We start from the raw sequence: 18,490 nt of genomic DNA, 5'->3' as shown, positions 1-18,490 counted from the left end.
TTCTCTGCCAGGTGTCAAAGGAAGCAGAGCTCCCTCAGCAACAGTGATACAGGCCCTGCCCCTGCCCTCACTGCAGCCCCCCACCTGCCCCTGCCCCAGGCTCTGCCAAGATTCCCTCTGCTCCCAGAAGGGCAGGAAAGTACCAGCTCCTCACAGTGCCAGGACCTCCACAGGGATGGGATCAAGGGCACCCTCCTCCTCTGGTGCCAGAGGGATCCTTGGCAAGGACTCTGCCCTGGCCAGGCAGCCCCAGTGAGCAGCAGGGGCTGCAGGAGACCTGACCCCCAGCCCTCTCCAGCAGGAGCCTCTCCCACAGCCCCTTACCCTGCACCAGCTGCTCTCCAGCTCCCTTCCTCCACTCCTGCCTCCAGTGCAGCTTTTGTTCCTTCCCAGTCCATGGGAACAGAGCCCACCAGTGCCTGCCCTGGGGCTGTTCCCAGGTGGGTGTGACCCGTGGCAGCACCATCCCCCCTGCCAGGAGGCTCCCTGGGCAGCCCTCAGTCCCTCTGCCCTCCCTCCTGTCCAGCAGCCACGCTCAGCCAGGACACTGCTCACTTTCCTGAGGGTACAGCAGCTTCTCTCCTGCTCCTGCCCTGCTGTCCCACTGCTGAAACCATTCTCAGCCAGGACAAGGATGGACAGCTTGTGGGAACATGTACAAATCTCCTCAGCAAAGCCCTCTCATCCCTCTTCTCTGGCTGCAAACCAGAGTTCTTCAGAGGAGATCTTCTCTGGGCAAAGGGGATGATTTTCTTCAGGCTCCTCTTCTGAGTTAAGGTCCAAGATAAATGTAGATCAAAAAGTCTGACCCCTGGAACATCTTCATCCATGACAGGACCTCTTCACCAGTCAGGAAAACCCCAAAGTTTCAGATTTATTCCCAAACCAGCTTCTTCCTTCTCCTCAGACTCTTGAGATGAGCACAGCCCAGCTGAAGGGACATCCAGCTCCTCCTTGGTGTGATGTGAACTCTGCTCTGGAGGGCTCTGGCCACAGCTCACAGCTCAGGGCAGCCCTTTTGAGTCCAGAGCCTGAGGGCTCTGGGGGATGCTTGGAGCAAATCTCTGAATCCTGGGGCACATCTCCCAGGGAAGCAGGAGCTCATGAGCTTTGGAGGTCAGTGGGCTGGAGGATGGAGCCACAGCAAAGCTGCCTCCGATGGGATGATGCTGGGGAGGCTCTGTCCAGAGAGCAGCCCTGACCTCCCAAGGGATAAGTGACTTTCACACTTCCTGCCCTCCCTCCCTCCCCATGCACCTGCTCTAGGGACAGGAGCAACTGGGAAGGCCATTCCCACTGTGGCCTAGGCAGTACAAGAGACAGAGAGGGAAGAGGAGAGCAGGGAGCAGAGACAGCCTCTGCCACAGCCTTGAAGAGCCCTAGGCACGTGGGGGGCTTCTCCCCTGGGCATCCTTCAGTGCCCCTGCTGCCCTTCTCTGCTCTGAGGGAGACCCAGCTCACCTGAGAGGAAAGCACAGCCTCAGGCAAGGATAATGGGGGAATCAGATGTTGGGACAGAACAACCCCAGATGTTGGGACAGAACAGGGGGCTGGAGAGGCCCCTGGCACTGCCCAGTCCAGCGTTCCTGTCCTCCAGCAGAGGGCTGGAAGTGACAGACCACCCACCCCAGTGGGCCTGCAGCCCATGGACACCAGGGGACCTTCTGGCAGTGATGAGAGCTCCAGGCTCTGCAGATGTGCTGTCCTTGTGCCAGCACCCCCTTGGGGCCATGACACTCTCAGGGAGACCCCAGGCTCTGGCCTCTGAGGATACATGGGGACATATCAGGGTTGAGTCTCAGTCACAGATGCCTGGAGAGAAACCACTGGTGAGGCACCTCAGCACCTGCACCCCAGCTCAGGCTGGGCACACCGAGGGCAAGACTGACTCAGGAGATGTGCGTGAACCTCACACCTGCTGTTTCTGTCCTCCAGCTCCCAAATACTGGAATGGGAAAGGTGCCAACATGGACCAGGAGATGCTGCTGCTCTGTTGAAGGTGCCATATCCTTGCTGAAGCCCAGGCTGTGCCCAAGCCCTCCCTGACCCCCATCCTGCCTCCTGGGGATTGCTTCAGCCAGCCCAGGTCCAGGCTCCTGCCCATGCTAGTGACTTCTGCATGGTCTAAGGGCCATCCACATGGAGCAAGAGTGTGCCCAGCCTGTCCCCCACCCCTCTGCCTCTCCCTGGGGTGCTCAGGCAGGACAAGTGTCCCAGCACCGCATGTCCCTGGGGCCAACCATGCCAGAACCAAGGCTCAAACCCCAGCCTGCTTTTGCTCAGTGAAGGCACCACTCCTGGCTGTCCCTCCCCTCCCTTGAGCTAAACCCACACACAGGGGGTGCTGGGAGCTCACACCCCTCACACTGATGGAGCATGATGTGCACAGGCATGGCTCCAAGGATGCCCTTTGTCAGGGTGCCTGGGCCTAGGGAACTCCAGCTGCAGCCAGGACAGCCTGAGGCTGCTGGAGCAGCCACCCAGGTGTCCAGGCCATCGGGTCACCCCTGCCTTGGCACTGGGCTCCAGCACGGCCCCACACCAGCACTGGGAACTCTCTCCAGGAACACAGAGTCCTGCAGGAAGAGCCAGGGGAGAGGTCTCACCAACAGCACTGTCCTGGGAGGGGTCCTGCCTATCACCAGAAAGGGCACCCACCCATGGGCAGCTCTGCTCAGAGGGCACAAAACCCCTCAGCAGGCTGGGGACCCCCATGGTGGGAGTGAGAGGTGGGGGAGAAAGGGGATGGTGACAACCTCAGGAGAGGAGACAAGGCTTTTCTGTGTGAAAGACTCCATGCTTAGGGAAGCTCCATGCCCAGATGCAAAATCCTCTAAGGTGTCCTCTTCCATCGTCTGTGCCAGCACGGAAACCCCAGCACCCACGGGGAGAGAGAGAGGGAGACAGAGACAGAGAGACAGAGACAAAGAGAGAGAGAGAGAAAGAGAGAGAGAGAAAGGGAGAATTTGAGAAGGAATGAAGGAACAAAGGGTGGGCAGGTGGGTGAGCAGATGAATGAATGGATGGAAGGATGGATAGATAGATGGACAGAGGTCACAGCTGTGCCAGCTCTAGATGCTCCATTCACATCTCTGCACATATTCCATGGTAAAAGCAATGTGGGGGAAAGCCCCCCCTTCCTTTTCCCAGCTGAGTGCTTTGTGAGGGGCCACAGCCCCCCCTGCAGCCCCCATCTCCAGGCAGTGCTGGGGCCCACTGGGACCACAGGCACACCCCAAACTCCCCACAGAGCCCGTGCCCTCTCCATGACAGGGGGCAGCCAGGGCAGAGCAGCCCCAGGTGTGGCACCACCCACCCTCCTGGAGCCACTGCAGGCACTCCCCTGCTGTGGGCACAGCAGTGGCTCAGAGCCCCACCGAGGGACAGCAGGCAGGGAAGGTCCCTGGCAGGGACAGGGCATCCAGGCTGGCAGGGGGACACTCCTGTCACATGCTGCCTGCACTGAGCCCAGCAGGGACCCAGGCCACAGAGCCCAGCTGTGCCACATCCACACCCCTCCAGCACGGGGGGCTCTGTCCTGGCACCCCACTCTGGCGCTCTCCTGTTGCCCCCGTGGTCCCAGTGCAAAGCCAGTGTGCAGAATGCCCAGAAGGGAGGATGTGGCTGTGGGATGCCAGCGTGGCACCACTCATCTTCCACCTCCTCCCACCACCCAGGTTCCACTGCTGAGAGCACCACGGGGCACCCCTGCACAGGAGCCTGGTCCTGCTCTGCCTGGGACACCCCCGGGCAGGAGCTGCACTGGCCCTGCCCCACAGGCTGCTCCTGAAAAGAGCGAGCAAAACCCCACCCCATGGGCTACCAGAGCCACAGCCCATCTCTCTGGTAGCCCCAAAACCCCTCCAGACAAGGGCTGCTCAGTCTCCTGCAGTGCCCAGGGAGAAGCCCCCACCAGCAGTAAAAATGGTCCAAAAACATAGAAACAACACCCCTGTCCCCAGCACGTCACTCCCACTAAGCTCCCTCAGGGCAGCACAGGAGCTGAAGGACTCCTCCCCAACGGATCCTGATCCTCTCTGGAAGAGAAGCAGCAGAACAAACCTCAGTGGCCTTTTCAGGGGTTCCCTTTGGTGTTTCATCCTCGTGCTTGGGTGAGGAAGAGGCTGGTGAGGAAGGCAGCCTCCTGTCCCGGTCCCTGTGAACCAGTTTGCTGTTGGGCTCCTTCAGGGTCCGCTTCAGCTCATTGATGCTGGCCTGGTGCTTCAGCAAAACGTCCTCTGGCTTGTCTAAAAACTTGGGAAGGAGAGAGGAAGAGAGCAATGGTTAAAGCAGCAGCCCAGTCCAAAGGGATGAGCAGGGGCACCAGGAGGGTTGGTGTCACACTGGGCTGGAATTGAGGGGCTCAGGAACCAAATGAGGAGCAGAATGGAGCACCATGGTCTGCAGGTCTTACTGTAGGACAGGGAGCAGCTCTTTCACTGCAGGTAGCAGCAGAATGTGGGTAGCAGGTGAAGGGCACAGGATGGCCTGGTGGCATCTCCAGGGCTCTGTGTCCTCCTGGCTGGGGACATGCTAAAGCTTCCTGGAGGGGAGAGCTGGCTCTCCCTTGGGACCAACAAGGAATGGGGCCCTGCTGGAAACACCAGCAGCCTCTGCTGTTGGCTGGTGCCAGGCACAAAGGGAGCCCAGGCTCTGTCTCAGAAAGGCATTTCCAGCAGAGCTCCCCCAGAGCAGGCTCTGACAAAGGGCTGGAGGTCCAGGGCTGGGCAGGGATGTCCAGCATGGATCCAAGACTGGATCCCTGTGCATCAGCCCAGGGTTGGGTGGCTCTGATCTGCTGTGGAGAGAGGACAGCTCGGAGTGCTCAGGGAGAGGGGTCAGTGTCAGAGCGTGGCTCGGGGAGGGCATGGCGCCGGGGTGCCCCCTCGTCCCGCCGCAGAGGTGGGCAAACCAGGAGGAACCCGGCTTCTGCCTCCAACCCAAACCCAAAGCTCTCCTGAGCTTCAAAAGGAGGGCCCCAAACACCTCCCCAGCACCTCCTCGGCAACAGAGCAGAGACCCATGAGAGTCCCAGGAAAAACCCCACTGAATTTTCCAGACCAGAGGGCTCAGCAGAGCTCAGGAAAAGTCCCGCCCTGGCCCTGCATGCCCGAGCTGAGGGGGGCTCAGGTGTGCCCACCTCTGGGCTGGGCGCAGCACATGCACATGCAGTGGGCAAGCGATGAGGCGGGCGGGGTCGGGGCCGGTGCCCACCCCCGCTGGGGCTGCACGGGGAGCGTGGGCGTGCCGCCGGCGTGGCCAGCCCCATCCCCTGGCAGTGCTTGCTCCCATTGGCAGCTCCAGCTGGGATCTCTGCTTACAGAGGGGAATCCCCGGGGAGCCCCCCTGGATTTGAGGCCAGGATGAATCGTTCCTGATGGGGCCATCACAGGCACAATTTGTGCAGGGAGGGTTCAGCCTCTCTCTCTGCTCAGCCTCCCTCAGGGTGGGCAGGCACAGGGCTGGTGTGAGTGCTGGCCCCCCCAGGCAGCTCAGAGCCTCTTGGCCCCTGTGGGGTGGGATGGCAGCCACAGTGCTTGGGGAGCCCCAGCCCAGCTCTCCGGGGGCTGCAGGAGAGCTGGGCAGGGGGGATGAGGCAGTTTGGGTCAGGCAGGAGCAGAGCATGGGTCGGGTGCCAGCAGGAGGATGGGACCAGCTCCACAGGAGAGGAGACACAAGGTGAGGACATGGCAGGGTCAGGAACACGAGCAGAAGCCAAGTCATCCCAATGGGCCAGGGCCTCTCCTGCCCTTGGGAGGGCTCTTGCTCACAGGCACGATCAGGACCACCTTACTTAGTGGGATAGAAGATGCCACAGCTGATGCCCAGCTGTCTGTTCCTCGGGCTCCTCCAGCACCCAACCCCCGGCCCGGTGCATCTTGTATTCCAGTAAATAGGGTGACAGACGGACTTGTTTTGGGAAGGATGGACAATATGATGCACCAATGAGGACTAAGATACTCCAGAGAGAGAATACCTCCTGCTTGTGCCTGGGGGTTGTTTCGTGCTCCGGCTGGCAGCAAAGAGAGGGTTAAAAGTAACCAGCAGGGTCAGTTGAGGGCACTTCTCACAAACACCACAGTTAAGTTGATAGGCTGGTAGGGACCCCCCCCCTTCCCTCCCAGCATGGGGCTGAAATGGCTGGGACAGTCCAGGGACCAGGCCAGGACGGGGTGGGCTGTGCCCAGGCAGGTGCTCAGCCTGTCCCCATCCCTGTCCCAGAACTGGGCTGCTCCCAGGTCCAGCCCTGCCTGGACATGAGCCTTGAGACCAGCTGGAAGGCTCTGGGGAATCTAAGTTAATCTGAACCCCTGTGACAGCTCCGCTTCCACTGGTGGGGCCAAGAGCCACATCCCCAGGGCCCCACCAGCCTGGGGCACAGCTGACACCCACAGGGCTGCAGGGACCCTGCCCTGAGGTGACCCTTCCTGCCTGCAGCCCAGCCCTGCTGCCTGTGCCCAGTCCCTGCCTGCCTACCCCTCCACCCCCACCCTCTTCTGCCCACCTCGGCTGTACCTTCAGCTCCTTGATCTTCGTCGGGGTGGTCACCTCCTCATCCTCCGTCTCAGAGCGTCTCCTGCTGCCAAACTCACCGTCCTCATCCTGCTTCTCCCCCTCAGGCCCGGCGTCGTGGTTCTCACTGACAGAGGCTGGGCGCGAGAACTCTGCCCACGGGGGACAGACGGGTCACCCCAGCCCTGCCGCCCTGCTCCTGCCCCAGCCCCCTGCCCCTGCCAGCTCTGCCTGCTGGGTCACTGCAGCCCTGCCACCCTGCTCCTGCCCCAGCCCTGCTGCCCTGCTCCTGCCCCAGCCCTGCTGCCCTGCTCCTACCCCAGCCCTGCCACCCTGCTCCTGCCCTAGCCCTGCTCCTGCCCCAGCCCTGCCACCCTGCTCCTGCCCCTGCCAGCTCTGCCAGCTGGGTCACTGCAGCCCTACCACCCTGCCCCAGACCCAGCCCTGCCAGCTCACACCTGGGTCAGGTGATTCCAGGGGTCCCAGGGCACAGGGGAGGGAGTGATGTGTCCCTGAGCTGCCCGACCCCAGCCCTGCCGTGTCCCCCTGTTCATGCACAGACTGTGCTACCCCTAGGGGTGGGGACAGCCCCTGTGCCACACGGATGAGGCTGGGGACAGCCTCCAGAAGGAAGCCTGATGCTGCTGTGAGCCAGCCCAGTGAGGCGGGGCAGCGTCCCCTGTTGGTGCCAGAGCAGCAGTGTCCCCGTGTCCCCTGTACCTCCGTCCAGGCTGCGGGACATGGTGTAGCGTTTGCTGGAGGAGCGCTCGAAGAAGGGCGCGGGGCGGTCGATGAGGGCGCTGGCCTGGCGCGTCTGCGCCTGCGTGCGCCCGCTGTACCGAAACTTGGAGCCCATCACCAGGAAACCCTTGGGGGGTGGCTCTGGGGACACCAGCCTGGGGGTCACAGGGGTGGGACAGCGTCAGCGAGCCCCAGCCAGGCCCCCTGGCACTGCTTCCCACGTGCACCCACTGCAGCAGAAGCAGGAATGTGTCTGCCTCCGGGAAAGAGGCCTGGAGAAGGTCTAGGGAAGGTGCCTCACCTGAAGAAGGTGTGATGCTCTATGCAGACCTTCCAGAGCCTCTTGGCTGAGCGGTGGTTGGGCAGCTTGAAGCCAATGGTGCTCTCAAACTGTTCGTACTTGGGGGAGACAGAGACAGGCTGTTACAGGCACATCCTGCCCTGGGGGACACGCCAGGACCTTGCCAAGCTCCTCAGGTTCCCCTGGCAGGAGCTGTGACTGTGCAAAAGACCCTCAAAAATCTTATTCAAATTCATGCTGAGATGGTCCATGCCCAGCACCATACCCAGCAGAGTGATACACCCCACAGCTCTGCCCTAAGCACCTTCCTCAACTGTAAATGGCTTTTCGGTTTAAGAGAAATTCCCTCAAGAAACAAAAAGCTTTTACAGCTGTTTTGGTCTGAGGGCATCACTCCCAGGTGTGCTGTCCTTGCCCTCCAGCCTGCTGGAACACGTGGGTAGAAATGCATTTTCCTACCATAAATGAGTGGAAATAAAGTCTGAAAATGAATGAAAAAACCTTGTGAAGATGTGACAAAAATGGCCCTTAACCCCCATTCCTGGGCAAGCTCCCTATAGCAGCAGGGTCATGATGTCTGTCAGGAATGGAATCCTGGGGTCCCTCAGCTGTTAGAAGTCACAAGATAACACGAAAGAAAATCCATGCCACAGGAAATGTGCTCTCTTGGCCAGTATGGTCATAAATGTGGGATCCTTGGAGCAGAGGCCAGAGCCAGGTGAGGAAATCCTCACCATCAGCTCCAATCCCTCAGGACAGGTACCCAGGGGCTGCACCAGCACCTGGCACCCACCTCCCCCGGGCGGATCTTGATGTAGAAGTTGCTTCTCTTGTAGGAAATCTTGAGGATCTTGGGCCAGGCGAAGCGGTTGATGCGCAGCCGGTCCCTGTAGATGAGGAGGCCGTTGGCACAGACGCCCAGCATGATGTCGATGCCCTCTGAGTCCTGGAGGAGACAAGGGGACAGGAGGGGACAGAAGAGGACAGGTCAGCAGCTCGGCAAGAGCCAGCCTGGCCAGCAGTGCCACATCCCTCCTGCAGAGTGCTGCAGGCCTGGCTGGCAGGGTGAACAGTGAACCCCAGGCTGGCGGAGTCTGATCTCTGGAGCTTCTCTGGTGCCACCCAAAGCCATGCCAGGAGCCTTCCCTGCAGGAGGAAGGTGGGCAGGAGCAGGCTGGGAAGGGGCAGCGCTCTGGCAGCCCCCAGCCCCGTACCTTAGCGTGGTGCAGGTCCACCCCATACATGGAGAGCTTCTTGGCATTCTCCAGGAAATGGATCTCTGCTTCCCCGGGGGTCATTCCCCTGCAGGGAGACACAGAGGGGGACACGTGGCTGGGCAGCCCAGGGCTGTGGGGCAGCTGTCCTGTCCGTGCTGTCCCCTGCCGGGGCTCACCGGTAGGTCTTGTGCAGCTCCATGATGCGCTCCTCCAGCTCCCGCGTCTGGTTGGGGGCGAAGCGCAGCTCGCTGACGTAGTTGCCCACGTGCTCCTCGGTGTCGTGGTCCCCCAGCTCGGCCTGCACGGCGTAGGAGCCCAGCAGGGCGTGGGTGACAAAGGAGCAGGGCAGGCGGCCCGTGATGATATCGGCACGGAGCTGCAGGCACAGGTAGTATCTGCAGGAGGGGCAGGCGGTCAGAGCGGGCCAGGGCACCCAGGAACCAATCTGGTGCCCCCCAGGGCAGGCTGGGGCTCTCCAGGAAGGAGACTTGTGCACCCCACACCAGGCTGGGACTCCCTGGGAAGGAGGTCCATTGTCCTCACCTGGTGATGTCCTCTGTGAGCTGGGCAGGGTCTGGAGGGTAGAACTTCACAGTGAAGGCAAAGTTCCAGGGCCCGCCTGGGGAGGGGAGAGAGCAGTTCAGGACAGCACCCAAGGGGCTGCACACAGGGCACAGGAGCATCCGTGTGTCCACTGAGGATCCTGCTGCTCCCTCCAAGCCTTGCACAGGGCAGGGAAAAGGGGGCTCTAGAGGCTGCCAGGGGCACAGCCCTTGGGACTCCAGCACAGCTTTTGGGGAAAACAGATACTACCTGCTTTTGGGGAAACCTCCCCAGAGAGCTGGGGACAGCAAAGCATCACAACTGCAGGAGCCACAAGCTCAGTGTCCCAGCAAAAGCCTCCTGTGTCCCAGAAGGTGACACCTTGGGCAACAGCTCTTCTGCCATCCCAAGGTAATACCATGGCAAATGCACCCCAGGACCTGTCCCAGCAATGACCCCCACTCTCCCCACCATCCCTGTCCCCTCTGCACGGGGCAGGTGGTGCCCAGAGTGGCACCAAGTGTCAGACAGCTCTCCATGGCACAGAGTCCTTTGTCCCCTCGCCTCTCATGAGTAGAAAAGAGGTGGGTAACAAACAGCTGAATGAGCAACAGTGTCCCTGATACCCAGGCCAGCTGCCAAAGGTCCCCTCCAGGGCAGGAGGGGAGGTGACCTGCCACAGGACAGCCACACTGAGCCATCCAGGAGCCCCATGGGACACCCCAGGGCTGAGGAGGATGCACCCTCCCCAGGCACTTACTGCGGATCTGCTTCTTGATCTCCTTGGAGGGGTCCAGCCAGTTCTGCAAAGAGGAGACAGCAGGTCAGGGGGGTCCCCACCTTGGATGGGGGGGCTGCAGAGGGACCTCCCATGCTCACCTTCTGGCTGTCTGAATCGCAGAAGGTGAGGCCAAAGTAGTCCTTCTCCAGGAGGTTGAGGTGCTCGCACACCATGTCAAAGAGCACCTGGCCTCGGGCGTGTTTCTGTCAGAGACATGGACAGGCTGATGTCAGCTGGTCCCTTGGACTCCTGGACACCTTCCAGGTGACCATCAGAACATCCTCTCACCCAGCATGGGCTCCAGCACATCCCAGCCTCGCAGCCCCAGGATCACCTGTGTGTCCCTAAAGCGGTGCCAAAGGCTGTCCCAGGGCTGCAGAGATGGGGCACCACTGTGGGGACATCCCAGGGCTGCAGGGATGGGCTCCTGGTGGCAGTGGTGGCTGGATCCCCAAGCTCTGCATAACAAGAGCCACCAGGAGCCAGGAGCATGTGGAGTGATGGAGAGCACCCTTGGTGCAGCCACTGCCAGGTGTGTGTCCCCCCTGTCCCATCCTGCAGCCACTGTCAGGTGTGTGTCCCTGCTGTCCCATCCTGCAGCCACTGCCAGGTGCCTGAACTGCCAGGCAGAGCTCTATCCCCAGCCATTAAGCTTCTGACTTAGACACTGTTTTCTCTTATGAGTAGCTACCAAATTTGGTTTCACTGGGCTGATATCCCCTGCAAGGGTCTTTCTTTCCAGACTTTTAACTAATTTTGAAATTTCAACTTAAATGGCTATTTCTGTATGTGTTTTTCCCTAGGATAGAGGTACTACAAAGCTGTCCTAGGAAGAGTCCTGTCCTTCAGGACTCTCTGGACTGGGCAGGGTCCCAGCAGTGTCCCCTCCTTGGTGCCCGCACAGGCCCCCAAATCTGGGACTCACCTCCACCTCGCACTCATATTCGGATGCATCGAGCAGGGTCACCCTGCACAGGGCACTCTTCACTTTCTTGGTGGTTTTCTGGGGTGACTTCTGGGTCTTGCTGGGAGTTGTTTTGTCAGAGAGCCCGTCGGTCTCGCTGTAGTCCTTGTCCTCCATGTCTGTGCCCTGGAGCAGGGACACACAGAGGGTGACCTGGCAGCCCTGCCGAGGGACACACGGGCAGAGGGGGAAGGCTCTGCACAGCAGAGTGGGGCAGCTGCTGATGGACAGTGCCCAGCCAAGGCCAGTTCCACCAACCCACACTGCCAGCATAGCCCAGCTCCTGGAAAACGGACACCGGGGGTCAGTTCGGCACCCAAATCTCCCTGGCCAACCACCAGGGCAGCAGCTCCGCTCCCCACAGCCCCACAGCCAACAGCGGCTGCAGCCAGGCCCGGGGAGCTCAGTGGGGACACGGCACCGCTGCCCACAGCCATGGCGGGCCAGCAGGGCCGTTCCCAGCGCTGGCACACCATCGGCCTCACCATCACCCGCGGCCCGTCCTGCCTGCAGGAGCCGTGCGGGCAGCGGGGGCAGCGGCACAGCCCGGCCGGCCCCGCCTCAGGGGCTCCTCTGGGGCTGCCCCCAAGGGCCGGGCCCGCCTCACGGCACCACGGCCAGCAGCGAGCGGTGCCACGGCCTCTCCCGTGCTGCTCCTGCCCGTCCCTTCTCACGTTCCCCGGCCGACACCCACTCACCGGCTCCATGTTTCGGGTGTCCGGCTGTGCCCCGAGCTTCTCATTGGGGTCGGTGTCGCGGCCGGCGGGGCTGGGCGCGGCCGTGGGGCCCTGGGCGGCCGCCTCCAGCTGCTGCTGCGGAGCGTCCTCCTGCGCGTTCCTCACCTCAGAGCCCGGGCCTGTCTCCGTTGTCATGACCGCCGGTCACCGCGCTGTCACCGCCACCGGAGAGAGACAGTAGGTGTCACCCGGGGCTGGGGGATGCTGCCCGGGCAGCCGGCTGGGATGCCCTGGCTGCTCGGGGGAGGCTGGGACAGGCTTGGGATGTGCCCATCTCTGCCTCACACGGATCCGCTGCCAGAGCCCAATAATCCCTGTCCCTGCACAGATCCACTGCCAGAGCCCAATAATCCCTGTCCCTGCACAGATCCACTGCCAGATCCCAGATCCCTGTCCCTGCACAGATCCACTGCCAGATCCCAGATCCCTGTCCATGCACAGATCCACTGCCAGATCCCAGATCCCTGTCCACTCAGATCCACTGCCAGAGCCCAATCAATCCCTGTCCATGCACAGATCCACAGCCAGATCCCAGATCCCTGTCCCTGCACAGATCCACTGCCAGATCCCAGATCCCTGTCCTTGCACAAATCCACTGCCAGATCCCAGATCCCTGTCCTTGCACAGATCCACTGCCAGAGCCCAGATCCCTGTCTGTGCCAAGTGCTGGCTTTCCAAAGGGCTGGTGGCAGCAGCACAGGACACCAGGATTTCAAACTCTGAGCTGGAGGACAAGAGCCAGCAGTGGGGAGGGACATCAGTGACAGGGACCCACCATGGACAGGAATGCATCTGGTCGTGCAGAGCTGCTCTGACCCCCTGCTCCCACACCCCTGCACCGGCTGGAACCTTCCCTCGCTGTTTTCTAGGAGTGGGAGGCAAAGGCAGGCTGTGAGTCAGGGAAGGGCTGCAGTGACACAGGAAATGGCAGACACGGACAGTGCACAGCTCGCATCCGGGCTGGCTGCTTTGCTCCCCGCCGGCCACCCCAGCAGCAGCAGCAGCACGCTGGGTTCCCACGGCCAGCCTGGGACCCTGTGGATTCCTGCCTCCAACCCCAGCTGCCTGAAAAACAAACCCAGGGCCAGGAACAGGAAGGGGAAGGCACTTTCCATGCCAGGATGCTCAGCAGTGTGTTTTTGGAACCTTTATGGTTTTGAAACATTTTATGCCAACAGAGCATGGGCTAGCAAGGTGTCCTGGGAGGGTCCACACTCCACAGGTCATTGAGCACCCTTTGGACTATCACCCACTCTCCACTCAGGCTGCTCAGGCCCTGCCAGCTCCCCACCAGGCCATGTCCAGCTGTGCAGCACCTGCTGGGATCATCCCCACCTGAGTCCAAGGGCTGTGGCTGCACAAGGTGGTTCAGTTGGAGCATCTGTGACCCAGTGGTCACATCACCCCCCCTGCCCACAGAGCAGCCACACCAGCAGCCCTGAGTAATGCCTGCAGATCCTGTTCCAATTCCAAACCCTGCCCTGGGCAGGGAGACCTTCCACTATCCCAGGGTGTTCCAAACCCTGCCCAACCTGGCCTTGGACACTTCCAGAGATCCAGGGGCAGCCACAGCTGCTCTGGGCACCCTGTGCCAGGGCCTCGGCACCCTCACAGGGAAAATCTTCTCCCCAGTATCCCACCTAACTCTGCCCTCTGGCAGTGGGAAGCCATTCCCCCTTGTCCTGTCCCTCCATCCCATGTCCCCAGTCCCTCTCCAGCTCTCCTGGAGCCCCTTTAGGCACTGGAAGGAGCTCCAAGGTTGCCCTGGAGCCTCCTCTCCTCCATGTGAGCACCCTCAGCTCTTCCAGCCTGTCCCAGAGCAGAGGGGCTCCAGCCCTTGGAGCATCTCTGTGGCCTCTCTGGACTCACTGCAGCAGCTCCACATCCTGCTGATGTTGGGTCCCCAGGGCTGGGGCAGCTCTGCAGGTGGGGTCTCACCTGGGTGGGCAGAGAGGCAGAATTCCCCCCTCACCTCTGCCCACGCTGTGGGATCAGCCCAGGGCAGGGTTGGTTTCTGGGCTGCCAGTGCCCATGGCCAGGTCACATCCAGTTTGTCACCAGCAGCACCCCCAAGTCCTTCTCCCAGGGCTGCTCCCCACCCAGCCAGCCCCAGCCTGTGCTGGTGCTGCCCTGACCCAGGTGCAGGACCTTGCCCTTGGCCTGGCTGAGCTCCATGAGGTTCACCTGAGCTCCTCCAGCCTGCCCAGGACCCTCTGGGTGCCCCATCCCTGGTAGATCTGGATCCACTGCACAGCTCAGGCTCAGCTCAGTGTCACTGAGACTCACAAAGAAACCCATCCCACACCACAGCTCCTGTCCCACTGCTGCCCTTCAGGTGTCCTCAGCCGTGGGAAGATGTGAAACCTTCCCAGGAAAATGACTAAAACTGGCTCTGGGGGTGGAGGGAACGGAGAGGAGGTGATGGAGAAGACAGGGAGTCAAGCCTACGCCTTCCGCCGGATTCGCAGCCAGGAGATCCCGGGAACGTTCCCCTCCCGTGCCTGCGCTGCTGGGTGCTCACCAAGGGGCCTCAGCTCACAGCCAGATCCCAGGATGTCACCCCCTTGTGCCACAGCCATGTTCTCCTGGCCATGACAGGCCAGACAGCCTGCCCTGAGCAGCATCAGCTCCTCCTGACAGACCCCACCGCTCGGCCAAGGCCACCAGGAGCTTCCAGAGGTCACTGCTGGTTTGTTTTTTTCACAGAGGAAACAGAGCTGCTTTTTTCCACTGCAAATTCAAGCAGTTGCTCGCTCCAAGCCCTGGTCCCTGTGTGGATCATGCCCAAACACTTCTGCTTGGATCTCAGTGTGTGAATTTTTAATCAACACAAATCTCTAAAATGACAACGCATCACTTTGGGCCAAATACATGCTGAGTTTTTCACTTGACGTTTCTAAACTTTCTTCCAAACTACTTTTCCCCTGCAGTGATCCCTGGAGGAAATGAGGGGTTTTTTAAGTGTAGTAAGCTTTGAATTCATCCCATCTCACTTCTGCACCTTGAGCTCCAGTTCCCATCTTCTGATGGTGCACCAGGAACCTGATCCCAGGGACTGCCTTCCAGCTGAAGCCAGTGAGAGCATGGCACAGCAGTGCCAGGGAGCTCTGCTAAGGGAGCCTTGCAAATCCCCAGGGACCATGTCCTTGCTCCCAGGCAGGGAATCCCTCAGTCTCTGGCCTTGCAGCCGTGCTGGGGAGGCTCTGCTCCTACACAGGGTCATTGCTGGGGGCCTGGAGCTGTTAGAGGGAGCCAGGGCTGGCAGGGGCAGTGGCTGCAGGCACGGCCCCGCTGCAGCTGAGCCCTGCAGCTGCACAGCCCTGACGGAGGGACCACGCTGGCACTGCCACGCTCCCGGGCACAGCCACAAGGGCTGCATTCAGGAGCTGTTCCCAGCCCACCCTGGGGCTGAGTGGGAAGGCTGGGGCTCCTCCAGCACTGCCACTCACCCCAGTGCTGCTGCAGCCCAGGGTCAGCCCCAGCCTGGCAGCACCAAGCCCCTGGGGACAGTGGCACCTGCTGGGGGACACTGCCACCCTCCATGGCAGCCTGGGCACCTGCACTCACCTGCACCCAGGGCTGTGGGAGAGGGACACCAAGGCTCACATGAGCAGCAGCACCCTCTGTGCCCATCTGGGGGTGCTCAGCACCCTGGGGGCACCTGCAGGCTCTGCAGGGACCTGAGCACACTCATGGTGAAACCTGTCCCAGCCCCCTGTCCCTCTTTTATCCCATGGCCTCCCCATGGCCCTCAAGAACTGCAGAGGGAGATGTTGCCCTGGGAGCAACTCTGTGCCATGGGCAGGAGCTGTCCCTGATGGGAGAGGGCAGCACAGCACAGACAGGGAGCAGCAGCCATGGAGCCCTGCCCATCCCAAGCACCTTCCCTGTGCAAACTCAGCTCCTGCTGTCCCAGCAGAGACCCCAGAGTGGAGGCCATGGGTTCAGAAAGGACACAGGTCCCAGAGTGGTGCCAAAGGGACAATTCCACTGAAATATCTGCTGTTACTAACCTGTAAAAGAGGTTACACAACTACAGTGAACTCGATGGAGTTCTAAAGTTATTTCTTCCTAAATACTTCCTACAGCAGAAGCAGGGCCTCACCCCTGTGGGCACCAGCCCTCCCAGCACTCAGCCTTGCCCATGCCTGTCCCACTGGAGCAAATGCCGTGCTGAGGCTGTTGGAGGCAGTGGGCACAAACCCCCAGAGCCTGCCCTGTGCAGGCAGTGGCCAAAGGGCTCCTCCTGGCACCCACAGGCCCTGGTGCACCATGCCTGGTTTTCAGCAAGGGCGAGTTTTCAGCACAAAGCCAGTTTCCATCAAGGGCTGGCTCGATGCAGCTGCAGCTGGAGCCCAGGGCCGGGGGATGCTCCCTCAGGGGACAGGGCTGGAGCCGGATGGAGCTCCAGGCTACCGGAACAGGCACGTGGGAACGGTGACTGCAAAGGAAGCCTCAGCAGGATCACAGGCAGACCTGCTTGTCATGCCTGGAATCTCCTCCCATCATCTCCCTGCCTGCTCCTCCTCCCCTTGGTGTTTTCCTCCTCCTTCCCCTTCAAGCTGGAGTGTGGATTTCCCAGCTGCTTTGCCCCAGCACTTTCCCAGCATCTCCCAGCTCCAGCCGCTGCAGCGCTCCTCTGGCAGAGCCTTCCCTTCCCCTCCCTGCAGGCTGCTCCCCCTCCCTGCCCAGTCACTCCCAGCTCCCGCGCTGCTCTCCAGGGCTGAGCATCCCCCTTTGCTCCCGGGCTGCCCCTAACGCCCCTCGCTCCCTGCGGAGGCTCTGCCCATCCGCGAGGCTTCACCTCCGGAGCCCCTCGGTCCCAGGCAGGCAGCAGCCCCTGCTGAGTGCCCAAACGGGGCTCCAGCTCGGGTGGGGAGCACAGGGGTGGGTGACAACCCAGTGACCTCCTCCCCCACCCCTGCCGAGTGGGGCTGATGGTGGCAGCAAAGCCCCATCACATTGTGGGGTCACACTGGGGACAGATGCTGCCACAGAGACACACGGACATGGGGGTACCCTGCGGGGGTGGCAGTGGCTGCAGGGCACGGGGCAGGGGCCAGGCACCTGCCAGCCCCAGGCAGAACAGAGATGCTCCCCGGGGCTGTGGCACCCAGCACCCTAACCGGGCAGGGCTGAGCTGGGCACAGGGGCACAGGGGCACAGGCAGTGCCTTGCAGCCATCCTGCAAACCTGAGGGAGCCCGGCGGGGAATCCTGGGAATCCTCCATGGAAACAGCAAACAAGGAAAGCAGCCCCAAAGCCCCGACAGCACACAGCACCCTGAGCCCCAGTGCCACCCCCAGGCCCTAGTGCTACCCCTGGGACCTCACCCCCCTGGCACGGGACTCGCAAATCCCCAAACAACTCCGCAGTGCAGCCTGAGAGTTCTCCTGTGCTGCTCTGCAGCAGGGCCAGAGGATCATATGAGCTGTTTGTGGTGAAGGGGGGGATCAGAAACACTGGGGATCCCCTGCTCCTGGAGACTGAACCCTGATCTCCTCACGGGGGACTGGCAGGGGCAGAGATCTGCAGTGTCCCGAGCTTTAAAGGTGCCCCGTCATAGAATCCTAGAACCAAGTTTGGGAAAGACCTCTAAGATCAAGTCAAAGCGCCCCCACCGCCCCCGGGCTCCAGGAGCCGCATCCTCCCCATCCTCCCCAGCGCTCCCCAGGCAGCCGCCGCTGGCTGAACCCGGGGCGGCAGCGGCAGCAGCAGCGGGGCCGAGCATCGCGCAGTGCCCCGGGGGGCCCTACCTGGGTGCCAGCTGCCCATGGCTCCGGCGCGGCTCAGCCCGGCTCGGCTCAGCCCGGCTCGGCTCATCCCGCCGGGCTGGCGCTGCGGCCGAGGCAGCGCCTTCTGCAGAGCCGCCTCTTCCCACGCCCCGCGCGGTGACGGATGGAAGGAAGGATGGAAGGATGGATGGATGTGCACTGCTGCCGCAGCCGGCACGGGATGGGATGGGATGGGAGCTGGGAGCGGGGCTGCCCTCCCGGGCGTGTCCCCCGGGTGCCGGTGCCGCCCCCATCGCCCCCGGCCCCGCAAACCCCTGACTCATCCCGGGCCGGGCACTCCCGCCGGGATCTTCCCTGCGCACGCCCGGCGGGGCAGGAGAGCTCGGCTGCTCATCTCCATGCCAAGGTAACCTGGCACGGTCCTGCCCTCCCCAGCCCTGCCATGGGGCCCGGGGCAGCAAACCCTGCGCTGCCATCCACAGCCAGGCGGGGCCGAGCCTGGCCCAGCAGCGGCGGCTGGACAGAGGCTCTTTCACCGGCCCTGCGCAGGGTGAAGGGCCGAGCGTGACAGCCGGCACATCCCTGTGCCCAGGGCACGCGTCCCTGCCCCTCCCTGCAGGGACAGCCCCGCGGAGCAAACACGGCACGGACTCTCTGCAGGGGCTCCCTGCAGCCCAGCACCGACCCCGGCGGGCAGAGGGACAGCTCCTGCTGGCAGCGGGGACAGCCAGAGCACAGGCAGGGACACGGCGGGGTCCCGGGGGGCAGGCAGGGGATGGGGGCCCCTGGCCAGGTGTGGGCATCCTGCTGGGAGCAGCGGTGCCCGGGCAGGACCCGTCAGTTTGGGCACACGCTGAGGGGAGCCCTGGGCATGCCGAGCAAGCAGGAACACAAGGGGACAAAGCACAAGTCTGGGGACTTGCTAGGAGACCCCTGGTCTGGCTCTGGCTGTGGGGGC

At 62.1% G+C, this 18,490-nt stretch overlaps 1 protein-coding gene across 17 annotated transcripts in view; it reads right to left on the bottom strand.

Moving 5' to 3' along the window:
• Positions 1 to 18,490, bottom strand: part of EPB41L1 (erythrocyte membrane protein band 4.1 like 1) — a 67,140-nt gene that overhangs the window by 15,497 nt on the left and 33,153 nt on the right. For 9 of the 17 annotated variants that reach the window (XM_071455448.1, XM_071455457.1, XM_071455458.1 and 6 more), the window contains exons 3-16: positions 11,759 to 11,949; positions 11,022 to 11,186; positions 10,195 to 10,299; positions 10,076 to 10,118; positions 9,316 to 9,391; positions 8,949 to 9,167; positions 8,770 to 8,857; positions 8,349 to 8,501; positions 7,556 to 7,653; positions 7,234 to 7,409; positions 6,517 to 6,665; positions 5,978 to 6,013; positions 4,063 to 4,254; positions 2,757 to 2,855 (exon numbers count right to left, since the gene is read on the bottom strand). In XM_071455448.1, the coding sequence (XP_071311549.1) occupies positions 2,757 to 2,855; positions 4,063 to 4,254; positions 5,978 to 6,013; positions 6,517 to 6,665; positions 7,234 to 7,409; positions 7,556 to 7,653; positions 8,349 to 8,501; positions 8,770 to 8,857; positions 8,949 to 9,167; positions 9,316 to 9,391; positions 10,076 to 10,118; positions 10,195 to 10,299; positions 11,022 to 11,186; positions 11,759 to 11,932 (1,773 nt within the window). In that variant the 5' untranslated portion in view covers positions 11,933 to 11,949. Of the gene's footprint in view, positions 1 to 2,756; positions 2,856 to 4,062; positions 4,255 to 5,977; positions 6,014 to 6,516; positions 6,666 to 7,233; positions 7,410 to 7,555; positions 7,654 to 8,348; positions 8,502 to 8,769; positions 8,858 to 8,948; positions 9,168 to 9,315; positions 9,392 to 10,075; positions 10,119 to 10,194; positions 10,300 to 11,021; positions 11,187 to 11,758; positions 11,950 to 17,553; positions 17,745 to 18,490 lie in introns of those variants that run through there. The other 8 variants (XM_071455455.1, XM_071455461.1, XM_071455463.1 and 5 more) reach the window with 4 other exon arrangements.

Source organism: Agelaius tricolor, unplaced genomic scaffold (assembly GCF_023055355.1).
Source record: "Agelaius tricolor isolate 1412-34295 unplaced genomic scaffold, bAgeTri1.0.p SCAF_49, whole genome shotgun sequence".
Classification (NCBI taxonomy): Eukaryota; Metazoa; Chordata; class Aves; order Passeriformes; family Icteridae; genus Agelaius; species Agelaius tricolor.
This window is presented reverse-complemented; position numbering and strand designations above follow the sequence as displayed.